Source organism: Pyricularia grisea (genome assembly GCF_004355905.1).
Source record: "Pyricularia grisea strain NI907 chromosome Unknown Pyricularia_grisea_NI907_Scaffold_1, whole genome shotgun sequence".
NCBI classification, from domain to species: Eukaryota; Fungi; Ascomycota; class Sordariomycetes; order Magnaporthales; family Pyriculariaceae; genus Pyricularia; species Pyricularia grisea.
In genome coordinates, this window is record NW_022156716.1 from 3,473,647 (window position 1) to 3,499,546 (window position 25,900).

Here is a 25,900-nt window from a genome sequence, read left to right on the forward strand (position 1 = left end):
TAGCGTTGGCATGCAACGCGTATCATACAGAATAGCACAGCATCCAAACCAGGTTCTTTGTGGCTTGTGGCTCTGAACGTTGGTGATGCAGGTAACAATCATAGTCAAATCATCCATGTATAGTGACTCACCTGGGCCTAGTTATCGGAAACCCCAGATCCCATCGCAAACCCTGTCAATGTCGTTGAGGTCATAGATGTTCTCCGAGTATATCAAAAATGCAAAATCGTTATATGACTATCCCTGAATCTCAACCTCGGCCCGCTGCCGCCAAGATCAGCGACTTATGCGTCGCGGCCAGATTGACGTCATGCTCAGTAGGGTAGCCATCCGACTGGACAGGGGAGATCTTTGACGAGAATGAAGTTTATTATAATCTGTAAGGCTGTGAGATTCCCTTTTTTTTTGGATCTGTTGCCCACTCTGTACCTATTTGTTGGATTTCGACGCGTCCTCGCCCGAGCTATGACGACATCAATCTTGGCCATCACGAAGAAAACAGGGACATCAGATAAATTATAGTAGAAAAAACAGTGAGGGGTACCCAATCAAGCTTGGCAAGCTCGCGGCCCTTCAACCGGCCCTAGCCAAGCCCGCTATTCTCGATGGGTCAACAAAAGCTGCGGGAATAACGGCACAGTGAACTGGAAAAAAAAATTCAAACCAGAGTCTACTACATCTTTTTGGTGTGTCAAATCCGCTGTTTGCCCCAACGGCGGCAAAGACACCCAGTAACAGTATGAAAAAAGTGGGTGTTGTCAAGCAGCTAATATCCACTATGCCGATCGCATCTCGCGGTGAAGAGAAGCACAAAAAGTTTTGGTACAGCCGGCGGATCACACAGAACCCCTGCTAGTTGGAGCCCGTACTCTGGAACCCTTGCTGCAAGGCGATTGTCGATCGTATCGATTTGCCCCCCTTTGTCTCCAAAGTACCTTTTTTGTATCTTCATTTTGGTCGGTACCTGTTCAGACTTGTTCGGGATTTGAATAATCAACTGATGCTTCGATATCAAACAGCGCAGACCTTGCAATGGAAAAGAAACAAAAACCTTCATTCATGCCCACAGAACCCGAACCCCCATACCTTAGGCAGTGCAGTCAGTATCTTGTAGTTGCCCCACCCCCGCTATGAGAGACAGGTTTGTGCGGGGAATTTGCTATCGTCGTTACATTTTGGTGCTGCCTCCAATTTCTACCGGTATCTCAATCTATCTCTCTCTCCCCATCCGCACCAATCGTTCCCCTTATGGCCCCTCACGACTGGACTATCTTGGATGGAATAGGCATGTCGCAACATAATATTTTGGTTCATTGTAACAAACTTGTTGAATTATCGTCGCGAAAATGTGAATCATCTGGCATGGGTCCGCAAACATGGTGGACATAACAAGCAACATATTAGGTTCCGATGTGGAAATAAAAAAAAAAGTTGTGTCTCTGATTGAACAGGTTGCAATGTTAGTTTGCATTCTCCCTGCATTGGCTAAGTCGGCCGTCAACGCAAGCGCCCGCTAACATGGGTCAGCACATCGAATCTATCTCCAGCCTGCGCCGGCTCTTCGGGGCTTTGTTCCTCGGAGCCGGCCTTGCCACCGGCGCAGTTGCCTCCGTAGTGCCTGCGGCTGAAATGGCTCACACCCATGACCACAATCACATACACACCCGTACCTTGCCTGGAGATCACGGTCCCGGAGCAACTGCGCCGGTACGCCCATTTCGGCTTGACCAAGTTCGCCTAGGAGACGGCCTTTTGCAGGAGAAGCGAGACAGGATCAAGACCTTCCTGAGGGAATATGACGAGCGTCGCTTCCTGATTCTCTTCAACAACCAGGCGGGGAGGCCGAACCCAGCTGGCCTTCCAGTGCCCGGCGGTTGGGAAGATGGGGGCTTGCTGAGCGGACATTGGGCAGGTCACTTCATGACAGCACTGTCGCAGGCTTTTGCAGACCAGGGCGAGGAGGGCTACAAAGCTAAGCTCGACTGGATGGTGAAGGAGCTGGCGGCCTGTCAAGATGCCATATCTGCTCGGATGGATGAAGGAGACGGAGGAGGTGGCCAGCCAGAGCCGAACCCCGAGATCGTTGGGCGTGTTCAGGGGAAATTTGGCAAGGCCCTTCGTCTCGGCGATACTAGACAGGCAGGATACGTAACCCTTCCGCAGGAGACGATAAACCAGCTTAGAGACTTCACCATCGCAACATGGGTGAACCTCCCGTTGGCTCAAGGTTGGAGTCGTTTGTTTGACTTTGGCCATGACTCCACGATCAACATGTTCCTCACGCCTTATGCTGGTGATTCAAGTAGCGGGCCACGCTTTGCCATCACAACGGGTGGCTCTGGGCAAGAGCAGCGGATCAATGGAAATTCAACAATCCCCACGGGCGAGTGGGTGCATATCGCAGTCACCCAGACCGGTAACACGGGTACGCTCTATGTCAACGGGGATGTGTCTGGTACCAATACCGCCATGACACTTGGACCAGTGAATTTAGACAACCCTGGAAATCGCTGGATTGGCCGCTCTCAATACGGCGACCCATTGCTCAACGCCACCCTCGACGAGTTCCATATCTTCAGCCGCGCCCTCGATGCCGCCGAAGTACAATCTCTGCTCACCTCTACGGCAGGCTCGACGGGCGGGGGTAATATCGCATGGTACAAATTTGACGAGGAAGAAGGCGGTTCTGCAATCACGGACTCCTCACCAAATGCCCGAGATGCTGGGATTGTTGGATCAGAAGACGACGGGTCTGGTGACGACAACTGGATCCCAACGCACCGTGGCTATCTCGGTGCACTTCCAGAAGACACTGTCCTGCGTCTTGGCCCGCCGCGCTGGGCTGTGTATGGAGGCAATCAGCAGACCAATACCTGGGCTCCGTGGTATACTCAACACAAGATCATGCGTGGACTGCTGGATGCCTACTACAACACCAACAACTCTCAGGCCCTGGACGTTGCAACGCGCATGGCAGATTGGGCGCATCTTGCACTCACCATTGGTGACAAGAACCATCCCGACTACAAGGGTAATCTCACCCGAGACGACCTGAATTATATGTGGGATCTGTACATTGCTGGGGAATTCGGCGGTGCAAACGAAGTATTTCCAGAGATATATCAGTTGACGGGCGACCCCAAGCATCTAGAGACTGCCAAGGCTTTTGACAACCGCGAGTCGCTCTTTGATGCTGCCGTCAGTGATCGTGACATCTTGGTCGTGAGGCCACAAGACAAACCAGGTCGGAGGAGGCCCGAAAGACTCCATGCCAATACCCATGTGCCACAGTTCATCGGCTATATGCGCATCTTTGAACAGGGTGGAGGCCAAGAGTACTTTGATGCAGCCAAGAACTTTTACGGCTGGGTCGTCCCGCATCGAGAATTTGCCAGCGGCGGCACCGGCGGGAACTATCCCGGATCCAACGACAACCCTGAGATGTTCCAAAATAGAGGCAACATCGCAAACGCCATGGCCAGCAACGGGGCGGAGACGTGCACCGCGTACAACATGCTCAAGCTCGCGAGAAATCTATTTCTTCACGAGCACAACGCCACCTACATGGACACATATGAGAGAGGCCTATTCAACATGATACCTGGGTCCAGAGCCGACACCGCAGGTAGTGTCGGCGACCCCCAGTTGACCTACTTCCAGCCCCTGACACCGGGTTCGAACCGTGATTATGGAAACACAGGCACCTGCTGTGGAGGAACGGGTTTGGAAAGCCATACCAAATATCAGGAGACGGTTTACCTTCGGTCGGCCGATGGATCAGCTCTATGGGTCAACTTGTATGTTCCAAGCACGCTCACCTGGGAAGAGAAGGGGATCATGGTGAAGCAAGAGACTGCATTTCCCAGGGGCGACACGGTAAAATTCACTGTGACAACCACTGGCGAGCAAGGGCCTCTTGACATCAAACTGCGCGTCCCAGCTTGGGTCCAGAAAACACCCAGCGGCTTCAACATCACCATCAACGGGGAGCAGCTTCAGTCTGAGGAAAAGCCCACTCCAGGTAGCTATATGACGGTGAGTCGCACCTGGGCCTCTGGCGACGTTGTCGAGATCAAAATGCCGTTTGCGGTGCGCATCGAACGTGCTCTCGACCGGCCAGACACGCAGGCAATCATGTGGGGGCCGGTCCTGCTGCAGGTCCTGGGCACGCCACCCGGCGGCAGGGGCAGCTTCTGGGAGCTGTCCCTGTACAACCACCTCAAGCTGGACGGGGACTACGTCAAGGGCGGCGCCGTCGCCAGGACGGGCACCGCAGCCAACGGAGACCCGCTCTTCACGATCGCAACCAACGCGAGCAGCCTCCCGGCGCGGCCGTACTACGTCGGCGACACGGCGCCTGCGTCCAGCTACTTTCGACGAGTGGAGCCGGTAGTAGTGTTTGGCGGCATCGACACGGGCGTGCAGAACCGGAAGCGCAACGACGGGCTGCCGAGTTACGACATGCCAGTCACGGGGGTTGAGTCGCCGGGAAGCGACGGGCCGACGTTTTTGGATGTTTTGTGGGATAGGGCGCCTTTTGCTGACCATGAAGTCTTTGTGCGGGCCGTCGAGGATGTCGTCGCCGACTTTGTGGGTAAGGATATATACACCAAGGAAGAAGGAGATATCATCACGGGGCGCGCGAGAGAGTCGGAGCAGGAACTGTTGCCCGTAGTCTGAAGAGAGTTTTGCGGGTAGAGTCGGTCCATCGCCAATACTGCATAGGGCGGTAGGTAGTCAGGGATAGGTCTTGTCAACAAATGACATCGATGGTATGTTATAACTATTGTTTGGCATATCATTTACGTTTTGATGGCCGGGAATAAAGGGATACGGTTTGATCGGCTCGGTATGAATCGCCGTAGGAAGCGGTGTTTGGATAATATAGCCCGCAGAACATAGGGGGCTAAATGACAGATGCGCATGGATTTGCGAGGTTGACGCTAAAACGAACGAATACATGAATGGAAAGAAGCCATCACAACCGTAAGGTTAGGAATTGAATAGGCGGCTTAAGCAACTTTGCATGCCGGCAAGGCTCTTTAGGCAAAATCATTGCATTTTTTTGGGCATGTCCGAAGAATGGTGAAAATGAACAAGGATTCAAGTCGAGGGCTATCCACAAAATTTTCAAAGGATGAAAAATGCATCCAGTAATACAAGAATGGCTTGCATTTCTTCGAGATGCCAGTATTTAGCCTCCATTGCAACCACACTGATGTCTCTCCGATATCATCACCATTCCAATCATATTTCATTGTGTATATGACGTAAAACAACGTTTATGCTCAATCTCATCAATGTTCTTTTCCAATATATTTTTTTACATTCTTTTCGTTTATAGCAGCATTGCCAGCCCCGAAAAGAATGACAATATCGGCTCCGGAAAGGACAGCAACGCCAGGGTTTTTGATAGGGGATGCATGTGTAAGTGTACATGTTGTTACTTGGGCAATCAATCTTTCGTACTGGGAAACATATGCTTAGGAAGTGCTGATGACGTTACGAGAATAACCCTGCGACGAAGACATTTCTATTTCGTCGGTAGCTTATAAAACAAACGAACACGATGTTCTTGTACTATAAGTCATAATAAAATTTGACTCCTATGTATCATTTCTATTATCTTCTTGTGACTACGCATCATGGCGCTTCTGCCACGGTACTATGATCTCAAGCATCACCTGAAAGGCTTGGCAGTAAATGCAGTCCAACCTCTGGTAGGCTGTTATACAATATATACAGATACTAAAGCGTAAAAACAGTCAAGATTTTTCTACTGCCTAGAATTTACAAAGAGGAACTGTACAGTCTCATTATAGTTCCTTTGTCGACACGAATATATCAGCTCCCCATGCATCGCCTGGGGCATGACACTACCTACCTACAGTGGCATTGCCAATTACAATACGTCTAAAAAGGTATGCAATTTGATTGCGTAATACGCGTAGCTCATACACGAAAGCGCCACTTATAACTTAATTGACATGATGAAATCGCAATTTGGAGGATATATAAATAAAGAGTAAGTTCCACATATCAATTTATATTCAGCCACCTATTAATAGTTTGGATGGGATACGGAAACACTGTTATTGTATAGACCGCGGTGAGAAATATGCTGGCCTGAGATTCTACAGCTGCCCATATGACCCCAACACCCGTGCTGTCACAACTAAAGAAACCCAGATGTAGATCACTACAAATAGACACAAGATTCCCTGTTCAAGGATATTTATAGACTTTATCGTTGTTTTTTTGCAAGACTTTCCAACTGCCGTTAATGCGATAATTACCATGACGATTCTACTGTGCATTGAGAATCGAAGAACTGTGTCCCGCATTTCCAGGCACAGCCGAATTTTATGAGGATTGGGTTCGGACCAATTTGGGAACAAAGCTTTTTTTTCGTGCCTGGACCTGATAGCAACGTAAATAAAATTGAAAACGAGACAAAGAGAGAGAGAGGGAAAAGCATCCAGAGATCCACCAGCACTTGGACCAAGGCGATCGATCTATTCGGTAGGTTTCTTTGTCTCTTTTACGAGCAAAATCATGCTAAAACTGGTTCTATGAAATATTTGCAATTCCTTGCTGTGCGGATTGAAACTCTTGGCAGTGTCTTGGAACCAAAATCTGGTGAGTCGCTTTTCAAGCGTAGAGTCAATCAACTATTCTAGTCTGGATCGTCCTTGAGCGAGAAACAAAAGGCAAAAAAAAAAAAAAAAACAGAAAAGAAATCACACGGTACGACAAAGCAGTGCCAGATTGTTTTTTTTGCTGCCATGTCAAAGTTCGGGTTTGGAAGATGTGTAATACACGTGGGGAATTGGATTGGGCCATGCCTTTCTCGGTATTTTGTCCGAACGAAAATAGCTGAGCCGAAGAGGTGTATTTTTATCTAAATATTTTTTTATCATTTTGGTCCATACTTTCCTATCCTTTGCTAGGTCTTCCCGAGGAGATAACAAAGAAGAAAAAGAGGGCGTTCGGCGCATCTAAGATCAGACGCGATAGCCAGATGGACTAGTACAGGACGAAAGGAAGTTTTGGGAGGATTTATTCCGGCAGTTGGATTTTTCTTGCGCCCACGAATCTTCTTTTTTGGTCTTTGTGCGGAGAGAAATCCGGGGTAATTCCGGAACCCCGTTCTTTGCCCGTGTTTACTTAGTATGGCGGTGTATTTCTGACCCGACAAGCGAGAAAGATAAAAAAGAAAAAGAAAAGAAAAACGGGCCGCGTGACCCGCAGGAAGTACGTCTCCAAGCCCTACGGAAATCTTGTTATATAGGCGCTCCATACTCCAATCCATAATCTAGGATATGCTGAGTGCAAGCACGAGATGTTTTGTAGATCGAGATCGTCGAATGTTGCATGAGGTGCATCGTAGTAGGTTCAAAGTATGTGAAGGAGCTTGGGTCTCTTTGTAATAGTTTGAAACGGTGATGTGCAGTATGTAAATGCACACCCTCCTAAAAATTCTCAACAGCTTTGCGAGTGGGAGAAAAACCAGAAAAAAACGGGCATACGGAATTGGAATGTGACCCCATGCGAAAATCTGACGGGCCGATGGCATGCAGCACGTGGGTGTTGGTCTGTCTAGACGTTTCTCGACTAGGCGGGATCGCAGCAGGGAAGTGGATGGGATGGGATGGTGACTCAAATCCGTATCATTTTAAATTGTACCCCGCCAGTCTGTTAACAAGGAAAGATAAGACACCTCACGACTATATTTTTCTTACTACTGCCTTCCTTGTCGGTTGTATCAATCTGCTGCCAGTTCGTACTTGTCAAATGGTTCAATGCAGCGGGGTTTGGTCATCCATCGTATCTGCCGTTCAGAGGCTTCGCTTCCAATGGATTGTCCAACTCAAAACAAGTCGTAATGCGTGGGGGCCAGGAAAAAAAAGGCGATAGAGTGTCACCTGCCAAAAAGTCCTAAGGGGGGTGTTTATAATATTTGTTATTGAACTTTTTTTCTTCTTCTGGTTTTGTCTCGGGGGTTGTTGTTGCAAGGGTATGAATAATCGTTAATATGTATGTGTAGGTGCAAAGTGGATGCCTACATGCATTTGGAAAAGGTTGAGTTGAATAGAAGGGACGTTGGCTGTGCATAGAGAAATTCGCCTAAAAGAGAAAGAAAACGAGCTCTTATTCTGATTGGGATGTTTCCGCGAGAACATGCCTTTGTTGCGTCTCTCCCGAGAGTTTCTTTGCATAGGGCTGGCTAGTTGGAGGTGGTGGATTTTAGTGCATGTCAGCAGTAAAAAGCACCACCCGGAATAGAAGGGCTGAGATTGGTCGGGGTACCTCCAAACCTAGAGGTACAAAGCGGCTACCTCGCTCCGCTGACCCCATCCCAGATTAGCTTTGGTTGACAGCAAAAGGTACCCCCGATTTACTAGGAGCTTCTCTCGTTTACTGGTGGCGCAGATCCCGCTCAGCTCCTCACTCCCAAGACAAAGGTCCCCCTCCTTCTTGTACAGGCGAAGCCTCTTGGCATTCCGCACTACGCGCAATTGTCGCCCTACAAAATTCCACCGAACCAAGGTTTGCAAGGTACATTCAAGCTCCTTGTGACGCGGGAGCGCGCGGCTCCGCTTCGATGGCGCAACCAAAACCACAGGGTGAAGGGAATAAAAAAGTGTGGAGCTGAGGTCTAAGAGTTGGAAACAAGTTGCCGCCTCTTATATCGATGGCTGCCTCCGTCATGGATCGAGCTGTCTTGAGTGTAATAATGAGCAATCGATAATTTTCTGCTTTGCATATGTATCGGTTCATCTGTTGCAAACACATGCACTATCACCCGAATACCCGACAGTGTTACTCTGCATTAATCTGAGAACTTCCCAGCGCATTCCATCCGACACAAGCAACCATCGGAGCTGAAAGTCAAGCCAAAAAAATAAACGTTCACACCTCCAGAAGTCCGCGCATCAGTCAGAAGCTGATCTGTGCAGCGTGGACCCTTGAAAAACTTGTGTGAGGGTCCTTCCCGCCAGCGACTCCATTCCTCACATCAATGAACAAGGGACCTGGTACGGATCACAAAAGAAACAAAAAGTAGAAGAAGGGGTTCAAAGAGAGAGAGAAAAAAACGAGACGAGATAGTAAACACCGAAATACCCGACGGAGTGGAACGGGAAAAGAAAACGGCAGCTGCAGGCGCGCAGATGTTTTTGGAAAGGCCAAAGTGGAAAGGAAAGAAAAGAAAAGAAACGAAAATACAAGAAGCAAAAAGACCGCCTTTCCCCGCCGCATTCGGACTTGCGGCTCGCTGACTGCTGACGGGAATAAATCGTCATCGACGCGTATTTTGTCCTGTCCTGGGGATTTGTTTGGTTCTGAGTGGGAATTAATTCCTGGTTAGTAAAAAATGGTCCCTCCCTGTCCGCACCTCTCCACAACCAAACAAACGCTTTGCATCGCCATTCATCGCATCGCCTCCCCATTCTTGGCAAAATGCAAAGAGAATAAGAAAACGCCCCAAGATTTTAAGATCAAAATATACAATTTTTTGGCCCGAGGCTGATTGAAAGGCTTTTATTTTATTTTATCTTATTTATTTATTTTGCTTATACTGACGATTGATTGACTGAACCGTTACTTTTTTCTTCTTACAGTTTCTGCCACATATACCACCTACCTTACCAAGCTTACCTTTCTATCTTATTTGCCCATGTTGGCAATCTCATCTCACTAAGCCCACATACGTCGAAACAATCAATCTACTTTATCGCCCGCGCATCGCCACATTGATTCACTATATCTGTCGTCACCGACTTGCATACAACCAAGGCGGTATCCAACAATAGAGATATCTATATTTTGTACAACAAACGACTCGCGCGTCTTGGCCTTACCGGTAAATTGCATACTGTACAGTGTGCATTCATTTACAGGCCTACCCAGGTACGTCCCTACAGGGCTTTATATACGCTGTTCACGACTCATTTATCCAGTTTCATTGGGTGTGTATTTTGCGGTCGTCTTGGCGGTGATTGATTGCGAGCTTGACTGTGTCTGATGTTGTGGCGATGACCCACGACGCCCCTCCAGATGGGTCTATCAGTTTGAGCGTGGTCAATTTTTTTTTTCTCATCACATCCACTCAAACCCTTGATTGTTACTCTGCGAGAGAAAATATTAAATCCGTGTCCTTCCCGCCCGATCTTTCACAAAAATTTTGTGTTAGCTGACATTTTAATAATCAACGTCAGCATCAACTAAGGATCACGAGCACACCAACACATCATCGGCTTTAACACTTCACAAGTCACATTGATTAGGCATTAACGACGTCAACGAGAAAAGAAAACCATATAATTCAAGGCAGCAACCCAATACTACAAGCCGTCTACCATCAGATCAGGTCTTGAATCTGCAATAATCTTGTCACCTATTATTTATTGCTCGCAGCTTGCTCTTCCAATCAAGTTGCATTAATCGTTTTTGAGTTGCCTTGCCTGGCCTAGCCCCAGGTCGACCACAACATAAACAACAACAGACTTTCGAACCCGTCGCCTCTATATGCTTGGGGGGTTTTTATTGTTCGACTCGACCTGTTTCGGCCATCTCTTTTTTGACCAGTCGCAAAACAAGCAAACGACGCGGTTCAAATCCAATTGAGGAAAACAAACCCAAAGACGACGTACGCCCTGGCCAGACCGCGACCGAAACAAGGCAGCCAGCCCAGTCTTTGGTTCTGGCCAATTTTTGTGGAATTCAGCCAGCCACCAACACCGACAACCCACACGCCCCCCCCCTACCATCCATCCATCCACCCTCAGTACCACCTACTCTAGGTCGTATTAAACTACCCCGAAACGCGTGCAGTCCATTTCTCGTCAAGACTGCCAATTCTTTACCTTAAATCTTGTTCCTTTTTTTTCAAACGCGACAGACTAAACCTGTTTGCGTATCGAGGCTACTCCTTCCGTTCCACGCCAAATCGGACCTGACACCTATTTTTTCCCCCATTCCGAAACTAAATTCAGGCTTAGACCGCTGCTCCCGACCACTTTCCCCCGTCTGTTGTACCGAAAAATTCCGCTTGTCAGCTTATTCTGCATTCAAATACCACAGAGCTGCCCGGTCCCTCATGAGCACACACCACAGTCCGAGGTCGAAATATACCACCTCGACTGCCAACTCTCCACAGCCTTCTCCTCATCACTGCCATCACAAAAATCACAACTCGGATAATAAACGCTTCGTCAACCGCACACCATCCACCCGGAGTCAATACTGCACACAGAGCGATTCGAGTTCCAGGTCGACCTCAAACTTCAGCGCCCGTGCCGAATATCACTACTCCATCAGCGCAACCATGGCTTCCACCTCACAAAACGCCGCCTCATCGGCCAACTCATCAACCATCTCGATGCATCACTACTACTACTACCAAACCCCTTCGCATCAGATGCCAGAACCAGAGGCGTGGCTCATGGCGACGCCGATCGACGACGACGACTTGACTTTTGGAGGAAAGCCGCTGAGTGCATGGTACGAGGAGGACAGGAGGAGGTTTAGCTTGGGCGAAGACAGCGCTAGAACGATTGAGAGCGACGAGGATGAGGAGGAAGAGAGGGGACGCCAAAGGGTATGCGAGCGCATCTATCCCCCCGGTGTATACCCATCGGCGATCCGACCCCAGCTTTACTGATAAAGTTTCTTTCTTTAGGTTCGCGCACATTACGACGCGCCCTCGCCATCTCATCGCCAACACCACAAATCACAGCACAGCAGCAAGAGCCAAGAGAAGCACTAGGCGTGCCAACATGGCTTTTCCTCTTCACTGCGCCCGCTGGACGCGCCTCGAGGCTCGACGTGTGGCAAACGCTCCACAGGCGATGATGCAACAACCTGCATAGTTGCTTCTTTGCGCCCCAAGAACGGTGCACAAGACAGCAAACAACGCCTTTGCATAGGCTGAAGCTTGGGCCTCTCCCCGCGCACACGCGAATGTGCACTGGCTTGCTGTCACTCCACGCGTCGATTGACACCAACTGCCTCCTACGTGCACCAAGTCACTGCAATTTTTCCGACTGTTTAGGGGGGAAAACATCTACATCCGCCTAGACGATCGACGATTTTGCACGCATGCGCTGCGGGCGCAAATGTGCGGTGTCGCTACGGCATGGCGCTGCGCTAGCGTCGTCGCACCGTCACATGCCACTTAAGCACTCTGTGGGGGTCCGCGCACTTCGACCTCTGATACGCCAAATTGGCAGGACCATACTTCTTCTGTCTGTTGGTCTTCCAAGAACCCTAAGCGTACTGAGATCTCTAGCGCTTCTTCTTTTTCTCCTTTTTTTTTTCTCCCCCCTTGGTCCTTGCATCCTACGTGGCTGAGCCGTTTGTTTCCATGTTGACACCATAAAGCATCTTGTGCCGATTAAGCACAACTCACCGAATGAAAGATACCCCCTCCATTTTTTATGATACCCCCCCTTTGCTACACCACGATTCATGTATTTGTCGGGTGTCAATATTATACACTAGATTTGCCATCTTTCTATTCCATATCCCTGTGTGTCACGGGAACATGGACTGGCTGCAGTCCTAATTCTCTATTCCTCTCTTTACTTTTCACATGATACCATGGTTGCATACTCTCACTCTTTTCCCCTCATGTCTCGGTTGTTTTGTTTTTGTTTTCCCGGCGCGCAACATGTCTTTTATTTCTCGGTCCACGCATTGTCCGGTTTCTATCTTTTTTTTTATTACCAACGAGAGGCATATGGGGAGTTTGATTTACAGCATCGCATTCTGCATTCTCCGGTAGAGATTGTCATAGATGGATTCTTTTAGGCATACTACTTGTAGAAGGGTCTGGTACTCAGGAGTTTATTTAGCTTTGTTTCCTCAATCTTTAGCAAGGGTACGCATTCATACGATTTTCGTCTTAATGCGACGAGGATGCTGCTGGCTGTGGCGGATTGAATACAAAATGATTCTTACCTTACAACTACTATTTTGACTGCTACTTCGTATTTTTCAAGTGATTTGCATATGATCTGCAATACTGATCATCCAAACAACCCACGTTGCTTAAAATCAGCTACTCATTCACCGAATCTGTCAGCGTTGACTCGACTTTGCGAAACCTGCTTCCTTCATGTTGAAAACGCATGCACGAATCTTTGGGCACTGAGCTGCGATTCAGAAACTTGACCCCAACGGTGGACGGGACGCAATCCCGCCATCTTGTCCTTTACTTGCATCATCACACCGTAACATTGAAAAAAAAAATGAAAAAGGAGGTGTTTTATTCTTCGAATTCTGATACTGAATGCACGGGTAACATTCCTCACTATGTGTCTCGGCAAGAATCGTGGCTGTCGAGCTTCTCCTTTTTTCTCTGCTCCTGCATTACGCCCGCTGCAGAAATTTTCTGTTTCGTTGTTCTTTTTTTCTTCTTCCTTTTTGACAATCGTTCATCCCAAGCCAGGGACATGAAGAAAAAAAAGCTTAGCAGCAAAAAGAGGGGTGGCGCTCAAGGTTTAAACCGGCGGCGTGTCCGGGCCCCTAGGGGGAGAGAGGACTACGCTGCGGTGTAGGCCCCGAAAAGCTGCGGAGCGAGTCGTGCCGCCGGGATTTTCTCCGCCTTTACTTGCCCATTTCCCTCACCTACCACGTAAACTTACTCACTCGCTCACTCACTAACCACTACTATGCACACCCCTGTTTTCTTTTTTTCCTTCAGGAGGGGGTGTGTGTGCTTCTTTTCCTCCGGGGTTTCGGGTAGGGCACAGGAAGAAAGAAAGAAGAAGAAAAAAAAAACTCTGTCCTTTATCCGCTATGCTAGGCCTCGACTAGAACAATTCCATGGCAGGGCTGGACGGAGGAGGTTATCTGTATGTTGGTCTTGATTTTGTTTCATTAGAGTTTTTACTGCGTACAGACTCTTGGGCTCCAGTATGCCTTGATGGGACTACTTTTGAATCTCAGAATCGAGTTTGAGTTGGTTTTTGGGCTTCATCACAACATAATCATACAGTGTTATGCGAGGCATTCGGAGTGGATGTGTTATTGGGAGTATTAACTCTTGGATAGGCTAACTCATTTTTAACTGCCGCCTATTCTAGAAGAGAGTACTGACTGGTAACAGCGTTGTGGTGCTAGCAGTAAACCTTTTGCGTTGTACCGCATATTAGGTGTACATAAAAACGATTCAAATTCGAAATCACATTCTCATCGGATTACTTAGCGCCATGACTAACACACAGTTCTTCCTCTTTGATGCTCCCAACAACCACCAACTTAAAAAACTACCTATGCCATTTAACCCAAACAGACATAAGCTCATGAAAAGAGAGTGGCAACCAGAGAAGAAGACGTCATAAAAAAACAACAAGAAAGGATCCGCGCTTCCGATTGTCATGACCGAGCCTCGAATGTTCCGGTATTGTAGAAAGAAACTTGGCAAAATTTTGGGATCAACAGCTTCCACGACACCAAAGATGTCCGCACTGTATCGACGGGATTTTCGGATTGCTTTCTTTTGACTTCAAGCTAAAGTTTTTTCTCCTCCGCCCATCCTAAACGTTTTTCCCCCGGGGCCGGAAACTATGACGTCTGGATCAAAGGAATCGCTCGGACTCTTTCACCATGAAACTGCAAATCAAAACGGTCCCTGTGAAGTGTCAAACCTCCGAGTTTGATACTTATTTTTTTCCCCACTTACTCACTACGAAGCTATACGCGCAAGGTCGAATATGTACTGGCCAATTGCAAGTCAACTTTACGGTTGATAAGGGACTACTACCTCGTGACATTAATCGTAGAAACAGATAGGGTCGGTCGATAAAGAAACAACTCGTTACCGTACTACTCGAGTCGACACCGTTGCATTTGCAACTTTGAATCGAGATTTTTACGTCGTAGGCTTGCTGTGTCATCTTGGAAAACAAAACTCAATCGTATTGATGGCTGCGGATCGCTTTCCACTCCGATTCTCTGTATTTTACAATTTGTCCTTCGACATTCCTCGTCAGACTGAAGGAGATTCCCAGCTCAAATCTGCTAGTGAATTGGGGGCGGTGAGCTCGAGCTCCAGTAAGGTATGATTTTCAATGACACAGGTCTTTGATGCCGGGCATTAGCCACGGCGCGTGCCCGGACGGCATGCAGACCAGCTCGTGCGGAAGGGATCCGATAGCACTGGACGCCATTGTTCGCCTTGGTCCGGGAAAAGGCTGCCACGGCTTCCTCGCCCGAGGATCAACGGAGCTGGCGGTATTGTTTTGGATCCCTTCCCCGAAATGGCGAACTGCAGTCAGATAAACGCATACCAGCTAAATCCGGATCATTAAGGGCCCTAGAGCGGACTGTTTGTCTTCCATGACGATAACGTGCCGGTTGGCAAAGTATTTGAATATATACAGCCGATAGTCTGGGGAGGCTGGAATCAGCTACTAGCCTGGTGTTTAAATGATCGATTGCAAGTCCGCCTTGTCCCGTTCCATGTTCTGGCCGCAGCCCCTATAGGAGGCTTTCCCGGAAAGGGCTCAGGCATAGGGGGCATGTATTTTTTAATTTGTGCGAATGGATAAGGGGTCAGGTAAGTGATGCATCGAAGACGGAGCGCTTCAGGACTGGACTCGACATTTTAAGCGGTTAGTCCTTTGCCATGGGATCACGGGCGGATGAGAAAAATGACGACGGCGCGAGTAATTTCTCACATTCAAGCCGAGATCATCCATCGAGGAGGAACAATCTCTCATCTATCTTCTGTGAGTACAAGGCGAGGAAGCAACACATCCTTCCCGAGCTTCGGGGATAATCGCCCCTACAGCAGGTTATTGAGAAGAAGACCGGTGCAATCAGTCACCTGGTCGACTTGTATGAGGGAGACATCAAGAACAGAACATCTCCAACAATCCATGAGGTTTACAGTAATGTTTAAAGTCTATAGTCGTCGAACAAACATCTGTGTCCAAAGAAGTGGATACACTGGGCGAGTGCTCTGCTGAAACGACAAAGGTAAACATGATCTTGAAAGCCTTTCTCGACTGACAAACAAGCTCAAGGCCCAAGCTATCGCATCCACGGAAAGAAAAGCAAGAAGATGCTATTATCTCCAAGCGCCATGTCATAGAAGTGAATCTTTCCATTACACTCATCTATTCTAATATGACGCATGTCCAGTCGAAGCTAGAATGCCTCCCTGTACTTTAGAGCCACAGGGCCGAGTACTGGCAGCATGCACTCAACCAACGGCTACAGCACTGGTCCTCTAACATCTGCTTTCATAACTTATAGCCGGCTAACTCACACAGAGCTATAAGTTCCGAGAGCTCGCCGAATCTCTCTCGTTTCCCCCTCGCCCGATGGAAACGAGCTATTATTGATGTAGATGCTGGATTAAAACAGCGCCTGCGGACCTGAACTGTGATCTATGATGATCAGGTCTCAAGGTGGATTAGTGGAGCCGAGAGGGATATAGAATATATTTCTGGCGTCCGACTGTGTCTTCGACTACACTGCCGACTTCTGCGCAACACACAATCTCGACTGTCGAGACCGCCCTGACGATTCCGAGCCCTGCTTCTACGGGCAAGTCTATATCTCTTCAATCACGCACTGAGGCGTGCACCATCGCTATACGCCGGCTCCTCCAACTTCCGGATCAATTCCGGGGCAGTTAGGAGGGAGTGACCTCACCTGGAGGCGACGTAGGTGTTAGCACCCTTCTATGGCCTATCTTCTGGCGCATATCAATCGCCACGGCGGTGCATATGCGGCGAATCTCGGAGACAAAGCCTGACGCACGCCGGCGTTGTGGAGGGTCCACCACGAGTTCATGGCGGCGCGATTACGCTACTACTCGCCTGCGCCGATGACAACCATAGCGCTGGATTGGTTCCTGGTAGAGTGCGATGGCGAGGTTTGCCCGATCCTGGGGACTGCTTTGATGGCAGGGGATGCGCAGGAGACGGGGTTTCTTGCTGGCGAGATGCAGGATAAGGGGCTTTTCGTGTCATCACATCGAAACTGGTCCTTGTCTGTCAGAGGGAAGCAAGTAACGGCCGTCCCCTTGGATGCGCAGCGGTGTGTCTTCCAGCTTATGGACACCCTCATCGTCTAAATCTGGAATTGTAAAAGTGATGACAGTGCCACGGCGGGTGGCAGGATAGCACTTGATACAACGAAATCAGAGGATGGGAACCGGAGTTGTGTGAATGCAGTCAGCGAGAGATGAGTCAAGCATATTCACCTTGAATTTCTCTTTGCCTTACCAATACCCATTTTTGAAATCAAGCTTACGGTGCAGATACGAAGCTCAGCACCGAACCATAAGCGCACGCTATCGTCCCCCCGACAAATTACTTATACAAGCCTCACACCTTTGGAATGCCCTCCTCAGCCTTGACCGATAAGCCCCGCTTCTCGACCCGCCGCCGCAAATCATTATTGATCTCCATCAGCTCCCTCAAGTACTCTGCCCTCACCTCCCTCGACTCCTTTAGGCTAAAAGGCTGCTCTATCATGCCGTTGGTGTATTTGCTCGTTGCCGTGCTACGTGCGAGCACGATCCCGGCGCGGTCATCAGGATCAGGGCCGCTTGCCTTCAGCATGCCCATGAAGTTGTTGTAAATATTGTCCTGGACGTCGGTCCGCGCGTCCAATTCTTTAATCTGCAGTGGTCAAGATTAGCGTGAGAGGTCGAAATTGGGTTGAAAAAAGATACGTCTCCAGCTGACAACTCACCTCTTTGTGTAACGAGTGGTGCCAAATCAGTGTTGAGAAGGTATCGCTGACAGTGTTCAATATTGTCATTATGGTTTCTTGGGAGCTCTATCTGTGCAAGTGGTGTATTTTTCTTCCTCTCCTGTCTAACGTGCTTTTGTTGTGATTGAAGGCAACTTCTATTAACCACTCAAAAAAAGTAAATGTTGGGTTACTTTGCTGACTGACTTAACTGCATGTTGCAACACCCGCAGATGTTGAGATAAAGGATTTGGTCGTTGTGGCTGAGCATTCTGCATGCCACACATCGGTTCCGACTCCTAGCTCTGACTTCGCAGGCAACCCAACCCTCAATGGCCATGCCCTCTGATCCGAGTTTATCAAACTTGCCTCAACTGACCAACACAGACCTCTGTCCTAACACTCAATTTAAGAGGACATCACGTCCCCGCCAGATGCACTAAATATGATCCCTGCGCTCTAGCCAGCTTGTTTTACTCGGGGATATGCCGTTAGCTGCATCTGATAAGAGATTTATACTCGGAAGAGCCTGTAAGGTACTATTACCTCAAAAAGTCCAGCTGGATGACTGAAGTCTCTCTATACCCGACAAAATGAATAGAGGGGGAATAGCTTTTTGTTGGACAAGCTCGCAAAGATTCTGCTTACAGGCTGATGTCATAGTAAACTACAAGTCGATGCTACACTCCCTCCATCTTTGAGCTCCCGGACTAATGGGGACTGGCGGCTTTGTATCCAATTGGTTCAGCTACTTTGACATTGCAGTAATCTACGCCTCATCTACGTGGTTGATTACTCGCACCCTCTTTCTAGATTTAGAATATAACTAGTATCGAATATGGCTGTCCCCTTCTTGACCGAGCAGCACAGTATATTCCAAGCACCGCTCGACCCTGAACTGAACAGTATGTAGAGAACACAGAGATCGCCTTGCGTTGCCTCTGATTGTTGAAGATTGATACGGGTTGGGTAGTATTAGGGGTTTTGCGGCCTACGTGGCTGGGAGGGAAGCAAAGTTTGTGACAAGTTCATCTTCAATCGAGTGGGAAAGTGACATGTTAACAGCGTGTCTGGTGTCATGAAAAAAAAATCAGGGTCACAGCCGTATGTGCTATGAGTGGTTTGATATTTCGTGTCAAGAGAGTGGATGGTGAGACCCGGAAGTATCTCCAAAAGAAAAACCCCAAAACAAAACGGTAGACATAGGATATGCGGACATTGGGCAGTTAAATCCTTTGGTCCAAAACCCGTCAGACTCACTTTTGAATGGTACAGACTGACAAATGATCAAGGCCTTTGCTCATTACACATTATAACAAGCAGCCCAGGAGCAGAAAGAACGAGTCCTCATAAAAGTCTTCTAAAATATTGTATCTCCTTCCAGACCATAGCATACAAACATGAGCAGTCCTTTGGTCCATCCATCCATCCAACCCCCCTGCACGACCCAAGGCGCACTCACAACACCCTCGTACAAGCCCGACTCGGCACCAACTCAGTCCTCGCCGTCGGGGTAGCCGACTCAGCCACGGTGGTAGTGGGCGCCACGCCGGCAGTCAGCGTGGCGGCGCCGTTACCGACCTGGCCCTCGATGGCGAGGAAGACGGGCTGCTGCGTGCCCAGCGGCAGGCCGGCGCGGCGGAAAGCATCCAGGTGGGCCGTGGTGTTGATGGTGCCGCCGACGTGGCGGCGGGTGCGGATGGACCAGTACTGCTGGAAGTCGGCGTCGCCGATGATGGAGGGCGCGTTGATGCGCCACTTTGACCAGACCTCGTAGGTGCCGCCGTCGCTCTGGATCCGGCCGTGGCACGTGGCGTTGCGGTTGTCGGCAGGGTTGTGCACGCCCATGTTCTCGATGACGTACCACTCGGTCAGCGGGTTCACCGTCCACGCGTACAGGCACATGTAGGCGCGGTTGTTGACGGTGAAGGTGCCAGAGTAGTTGAAGATTCTATGAGTGGTGGTTTAGCATATACGTTTCTGGATGGTGGCTGATGAAATATGTTCGAGACGGCAAAGAGAAGAAAAAAAAAAAGAAAAACGGCTAACCTGTTGTTGTTGTTTAGACTGTATCCCCTGCCCACCACAAAGTTGCCGCCATTGGGCTGCCTCCAGTCTACTGCAAACCGCCCATTAGGTCCCGACGACCAGGTGTAGTTGGAAAACTCATTGCCCCAGTTCTGCGTCCGCCATTGTTGCGTCTGTCTCTTGCCGAGCTCCTCGAGAGCCGCGCTGGAGAGGTACGGGGGAAGTGTAGGCCCTGTGAAAGGAGCGGCCAAAACAGAAGCGAATGGCAACACAAGCGCGAGGATGCACGAGGGAAGCATGGTGGTCGTCTGCGATATAGACACTTATACAGAAAAGGCTGATTGCCTATACAGTATCAGAAATGTCAAATGGAATGAGAGACATTGGCGGGTCAGGCCTGACGAGCCTTGGGAGGCATGTTCCTGTAATCTTTATCTCTTTTTCTGAGTGTCTTTACTTCCTCACCATGTATCTCTACCATCATCAAAGTGAACGCGGGTCTGGCCGATTTTCGGACCACCGAGCGTCGTGTAAGTGAAGAAAAGGGATTTTCGTCTCCTCCCTTGGACCTAGATGCGGGATTAACACATCCATCTCGACTCGGAAACTTGACCATCTTTGGCCTTAGCAGTCGGGGCATTTTCGATGGAACCGCAAGCCGTCTACGCAAGCACGATAAGCTGGAACAAAAAAGGATGAAAGGAAAGATTTGAGGGGTGTCAGGTGACAATATTGACGGCACGGTTTGGAAGCCCGCAACCACCAAAACAAAGCTTCCCCTCCCTCCTTCCCTCTCTCTCCCATTCCCGCCATCGGCCGTCCTCGTATTACCCGGCGCCGGCTAATCACCGTTCCATGTTCAGCTGCAAGATCTGGCCCGAGAAACCCTCCTTCCCGCATTTGCTAGTGGAATGGTCAAGGCCGTTCTGTGCATGGAACTATTGACCGCTCAAGCTGTGATTCGTGCCAGGATCTCGGTTTCTCGTACCGAAGGATGCTTTGATATGATTACGAGAGAGGAACAGAGAGAGAGAGAAACATACTACCTTCCCTTTCCAGGTTTTTGTTTCTTTTTTTGGGTACGGGAAAGAAACCAATATATGACTGAGGCTGGAAGACTCTTGGCATAATAAAACCGCAGCAAAGAGAGAGAGAGAGATGGAGAGGAGTGGCGATCTTTTGTTTGCTTTTCTCGTTCGCTGCTGCGCGACGACGTGCTGCATCATGCAGTCATCCCAAGCGAAGGAATGTCGCCCGCCAGCTTTATTGCTTGCCTGTGTGGGGGGATAAAATAAAACAAAGCCTTGTTTTTTTTTTTCCTTTTTCGGAGGGGAACAAACGGTCCGGTCTGGCGATAGTGACGTTGAGGGTTTACTAACAGTCTTTAGGGGAAAGCTGTGTGTGAATTTTCTGTCGGCATCAAATGAATGGAGTGGATATAAATATACAAAGGGACGTTTATGTCCGCGATAGAGCATGTAAAAAGTAAAGTCGAGATTTCAGATATAGTAGACCCCAAGCCAACCGGGAAACTTTAGCCGGTCCTTAATCCCGGATTACAACCGCGGGTCAATATCATCGTATTCAAAAGTTGCAGCTCATCAAAAGAACCCACCCCCATATTTTAGACTTGACTCAAATCAGGATTTGTTAAAAGTCAATAGCCCCCACGTTACGCCAAATGTTGGTCGTCTCGATTTAATTCCTAACACGTTGGCGTGTTCAGCAGAAATTGTGATAACCTCTTTGCACAAGATACAGCTTTAAGGAAGAGTCTTCAATTCGACTATAGGAAAAGTTATTGACGCCAGTTGGCGAAGGTATAGAATCTTGATAAATAACACAAACAAGAACAAACGGTTCAAACGCAGTTAAACCTTGATATTTCCCCCACTTCCTTCCATTGATTGCCCCCAACGGCTTTGATATTCTTGATTCTTCTTCAAGCCTTGCACTTCTTCTTCAGGCCATCCCTAAGGGTAGCCATGTGGGTCCAGTCGAAGGTGTCCTCACCCAGAGACCAGGCGTAGCCGCCACCGAGACCCTTTGCGAGGATGATGTCGTTGATCTTCTTCTTCATGAGGGTGGTGGTGTCCCAGGTCCAGTAGAGGGTGGCTTCCGAGTCCCAGTACCACTGAGCTCCGAGCGCTTCGTCGGTCTTGCCGTTGGCGAGGGCCTTCTGGAACGAGTCCTTGGTGGAAAAGCCGGTGCAGTTGCCGTAGCCAAACTGGCAGCCGGTTCCGCAGTGTGCCGAAGTATCGCCGCAGAAACCGTACTGGCTGCAGCAGTTGCCCTCGGAGCACTTGTAGAAGGTGCTGGAGCCGCAGGACGAGTCTGGGGAGGTGGTCAGGTTGGTGGGGGTGGTGGCATAGTTGGCGGCCTCAAAGGTGAAGGCGCCCGAGAGGCCAGTGTCGTTACCGTCGGCATCCTCGAGGACGGCCGTCGCGCATCCGCTAGAGGTGGTGCAGGTGACACCCTTGGCGGTCGTGAACCACTTGGCGTAGAAGGCGAAGCCCAGGTTGAGCTTCTTGGGGTCGCAGCCAAGAGAGATATATTTGTCGATGACGGCGGCAGAGCCCTTGACGTCGGTGTGGGGCAGGGTGACGTTGTCACGGCGGTTCATCAGGTCATAGGCCATGACGTTGATGAAGTCGACGGCGGCGTTGATCTTGGGAACTTGCTCGGCAGTGTAGGCGATCATGTCGACCTCCTTACCCGGTACGGCGATCGAAAGCTCCTTGGTGCCAATGGCAGCCTTGATCTCCTGAAGGAGCAGAGGGAACGTCTGAATTTCGCTCACACGGCCAGAGTTGGGGTTTTGCTTGTAGTCGGCGCCATTGCCGCCGGGGAACTCCCAATCCATGTCTATGATCAGATTTGAGACGAAAGTTAGATGCCATAGTTGGTTACAAGGCAATTCAAGTAGAGTCAAATCCTTCCTTTGACCACTTACCAACACAGTCGTAGCCCAGCCTGTTGACGGTAGCAGCCACGTTCTTGGCGAACTCCTTGCGGCTGTCGTCGGTAAGGGCGGCCTTGCTGAATCCGGTGTTGTCTCCCCATCCACCGATAGCCATGCAGACCTTTGTTCCATTGTCGAACAAGGCGCGGACATCAGTGAGCGACTTGAAGGGCTGGTATTGGCCCGTAGAGTTGAGGAACAAGTCTGATTGGGCAAATGCAGTGATGACATGTGTAATTCCCGCGGTGATGGTCTTGTTAGGAGGAGCCGTCGTGTGGTATCTTTTTTGGAGGGGTCAGCCTTATGTCAGATTGTTTCTGTTTCGACATGTCATGTTTTGAACTCACTGGTCGTAGTAGACCATCCACCGGGTTGCCGAGACGGCATTGGCCAAAGCCAAAGCAGATAGTGAAAACTTCATATTTTTTTTATAGAAGATTAAAATCGGTGAAAGATTGAACAGAAGAAAAATAGGACCTTGACCTATGAGTTTAAAGGAAAGACTGAGGTAAGACGGTGAGGTGGTCAGAGATTCAACAAAGAATGTTCGGCGTGAGGGGGACGGCCAACATATTTATGCCGCGCCTGGGTCAGCGTCTCGTAAATTAGATAAAACAAAAGTCAAGCGATTTTCATACACAGAGTCAGAAACATGGACATGGAAGTTACCCGTGCTGGGATTCGAGCCTTGAGGAGTACCACCCAGGTGGACAGACAGGGCTGTCAATTCCTTCCTCGTTCCATGTTTGAATGGGTACCATAGGTATGTAGCAGAGGAAATACCGCCAGCATGGTGAAAGAACTCCACCACACGACAAAGTAAAGTTTCCAGCGAAATTGACAAGTGGGGTTTGGATCAGAGACCCGTCGGGAGCTTCCTTTGTGCTTCGTTGATCCCGGACCAAGTTTTGGCGCATCGTTGAATCGCAGCTCTCTCCTACATTTGTGCAAGTTTGTAGAAATACGTAATGTGTAGAAAAATGGTTAACCCTTTGATTTTTCAAGTGTCATATTAGATAAAGGAGGGAGTTGGTAGGGAGGTACAATATCATGCAGCAAGATAGTCAGTCACCATCAATTCGATTTTTATTTTATTTTATTATTTTAATTTTTATATATATACGCATACTTTATATTTTACGTACCTAGCTGCGAACTGTGTACTGCAATCTCTTGCAGCAGAAACCAAGGCAGAAAAGACTACTCACATTGTCAATCATTACCAGAGTAATTATCATCGCTTCTACTTCCTCCAAACTCAACCTTCAAGGTCGCCAAATCGGCTGCTTGCTTTGCCGATGCAACACAATCCAGTCAAAGCCACAAGCGAACCCAAAAGAAATACGATAAAATAACTTTTTCCGAGTAACGTACAAATTATACGGTGCAACAGTAATACAAACACCTGGTAAAAACAAAATTCTAGTGTACATCGTATGACTACGGGCTATTCGTAACGTGACGTGTGTATAGATGAGTTTACTGCCAAGAGAGCAGAAGAGGCGCAGATCTCAGAGATTTAAGCTTTCGCAACAGCCCCATTGACAACAACCCAAAGTGGCTCAATATGAAAACCCAACACAGGGGGGAACCTACTACTATTTGTAGGCTATTTTAATTACTGCCAAGCCCCCACAATACCCCCCGGGCAGCAAGAGCCATGTTTTAAATGAGAACTATCGCCATGTACTCTAACATGACCGGGGGCACGCGCCCCTTTGTTGTCTTTCCTCCTGGCAAAATCCCAGTTCTACATGGTATAGATCCCCATCTAAGATCCACACAACAGAATCTGGGTGTCTACCGTACAGCACGCAGGGCTGCATCGGTGTTCATGTTTCCCCGTGCCCGGTCCGTCTTCCGTTCCCGAGTACCACAGATACAAGCTCTGGAGAGATGGGTAGGCGAGAGACTGGGACCCTCCGATGGGGATTGCCATCTCGGGAGCAATACCATGTTCTTGACCAGCCTTTTGAGCTGCGGTTTGACATTTTGCGCATGTTTTTTGTCAACAAGATTCGTAGCGCTCTCTCTGGCTGCCCCTTAATGTCCTCGAGACTCTGCTTTGGGGCGCAGTCACGACTCAAGCAGGTCGCCGACTCGCACTGAAGGATGGCATTTGCGCGAATCAGTCCTTTAGACTCCATCCCCTATATCCACCCAGCAAGCAAGGGCTTTGACAGCTCATATTATCTACTAAAGTAGGTATTCAACTTACTCCCCACTGGCTTCTGCTACGATCCCAGTGATCGATTTGATGGAGGAACTTAATCCCCTTTCCCCAAACCCCTATTCGAGAACAAACTAAATGACGGCACCGTGGCAAGTCTGTGAATAAGATGGTTCGTCGCAGGACCATCCCATCTCTCAACCGTCAAATCCAGCTTGAAATTGTCTTTCCCGCATCCCGAACCCACAGAGTGCTAGGTACTATAGTACGTACCCCCATATGTGGCGCTTTTCCGGGCCCGTCGAGTATGCATTAACCAGAATGTAACCGAGTAATCTCCTATCGGCGATACATCCGTCTGCGTAACTTCTTGTTTTCTTCATCAATAGACTGCAATAGAACGATCGATCAAGACGACCAGATCAGGGTATTGAACAAAGGTGCTGTGGTTGCTGCTTTTGTTGTAGATTACATGCATCTGCCACCTCCCGTCCCCTGGCAGTTTAGCTGCCTAAGAAAAAATATGGTTTTCTTGACCAGGCGGCTTCGGATAGCACACGGCGTGCAAGGCGGCCGAGAATCTTAAAGCTTCGCCAAGCATATCCCATGGAGGCCACAGTTCGAGCATTACGGATTCCCAAAAACCTGGCTTCATGTCACCACATGAGATCTCGACGCAACTGGAGGAGGTATTTTGTCTGGGTGTTTGAGCCATCGAGGTGCCATCACACCATGTTTTGCGGTCCGTGGGCCGTCAGTGCAAGATTACCGAAAAAAAATCTGCAAACTGAAAACCCTGAAGTGTTTTGATCAATTTTTTTTTATTAAAAAAAATATTAAAAAAAAAATTGGACCAGAAAAATTTCGGTACAACGAATGCATGGCTGTTGTGTTGACGCGCATGGTTGTATCGCGTACAACGGTCGTATCGCACCAACGACTCGGGTCTCACAGGTCACAATCACTCTCAGGTACGGACAGAGAGTGTCGTTGTTTTGATGTTCAAATTAACCAAGTGGGTCGAG

At 48.9% G+C, this 25,900-nt stretch overlaps 6 protein-coding genes across 6 annotated transcripts; 3 read left to right on the forward strand and 3 right to left on the reverse strand.

Moving 5' to 3' along the window:
* Positions 1-1,518: 1,518 nt before the first annotated feature.
* PgNI_01025 (uncharacterized protein) lies at positions 1,519-4,680 on the forward strand (the record flags this gene model as incomplete). Its single annotated transcript, XM_031121102.1, has 1 exon — positions 1,519-4,680. The coding sequence occupies one exon, from the start codon at positions 1,519-1,521 to the stop codon at positions 4,678-4,680; it is 3,162 nt and encodes a 1,053-aa protein (XP_030986469.1).
* Positions 4,681-9,788: 5,108 nt separating this feature from the next.
* PgNI_01026 (uncharacterized protein) lies at positions 9,789-12,970 on the forward strand. Its single transcript, XM_031121103.1, has 3 exons — positions 9,789-9,912; positions 10,221-11,602; positions 11,684-12,970. The coding sequence occupies exons 2-3, from the start codon at positions 11,102-11,104 to the stop codon at positions 11,768-11,770; spliced, it is 588 nt and encodes a 195-aa protein (XP_030986466.1). The 5' UTR covers positions 9,789-9,912; positions 10,221-11,101; the 3' UTR covers positions 11,771-12,970.
* Positions 12,971-16,807: 3,837 nt separating this feature from the next.
* On the forward strand, positions 16,808-17,092 carry PgNI_01027 (uncharacterized protein; the record flags this gene model as incomplete). Its single annotated transcript, XM_031121104.1, has 1 exon — positions 16,808-17,092. The coding sequence occupies one exon, from the start codon at positions 16,808-16,810 to the stop codon at positions 17,090-17,092; it is 285 nt and encodes a 94-aa protein (XP_030986467.1).
* A 253-nt stretch (positions 17,093-17,345) lies between these two features.
* Positions 17,346-17,784, reverse strand: PgNI_01028 (uncharacterized protein; the record flags this gene model as incomplete). The annotated part of the gene is made up of 2 exons (XM_031121105.1): positions 17,346-17,642; positions 17,716-17,784. The coding sequence occupies 2 exons, from the start codon at positions 17,782-17,784 to the stop codon at positions 17,346-17,348; spliced, it is 366 nt and encodes a 121-aa protein (XP_030986464.1).
* A 1,324-nt stretch (positions 17,785-19,108) lies between these two features.
* Positions 19,109-20,404, reverse strand: PgNI_01029 (uncharacterized protein). The gene is made up of 2 exons (XM_031121106.1): positions 19,765-20,404; positions 19,109-19,666 (listed from the first exon to the last, which is right to left on the reverse strand). The coding sequence occupies exons 1-2, from the start codon at positions 20,040-20,042 to the stop codon at positions 19,174-19,176; spliced, it is 771 nt and encodes a 256-aa protein (XP_030986465.1). The 5' UTR covers positions 20,043-20,404; the 3' UTR covers positions 19,109-19,173.
* A 1,100-nt stretch (positions 20,405-21,504) lies between these two features.
* Positions 21,505-23,585, reverse strand: PgNI_01030 (uncharacterized protein). The gene is made up of 3 exons (XM_031121107.1): positions 23,053-23,585; positions 22,697-22,986; positions 21,505-22,608 (listed from the first exon to the last, which is right to left on the reverse strand). Exons 1-3 carry the CDS (start codon positions 23,124-23,126, stop codon positions 21,686-21,688), a joined length of 1,287 nt encoding a protein of 428 aa, XP_030987835.1. The 5' UTR covers positions 23,127-23,585; the 3' UTR covers positions 21,505-21,685.
* Between the last annotated feature and the right edge of the window lie 2,315 nt (positions 23,586-25,900).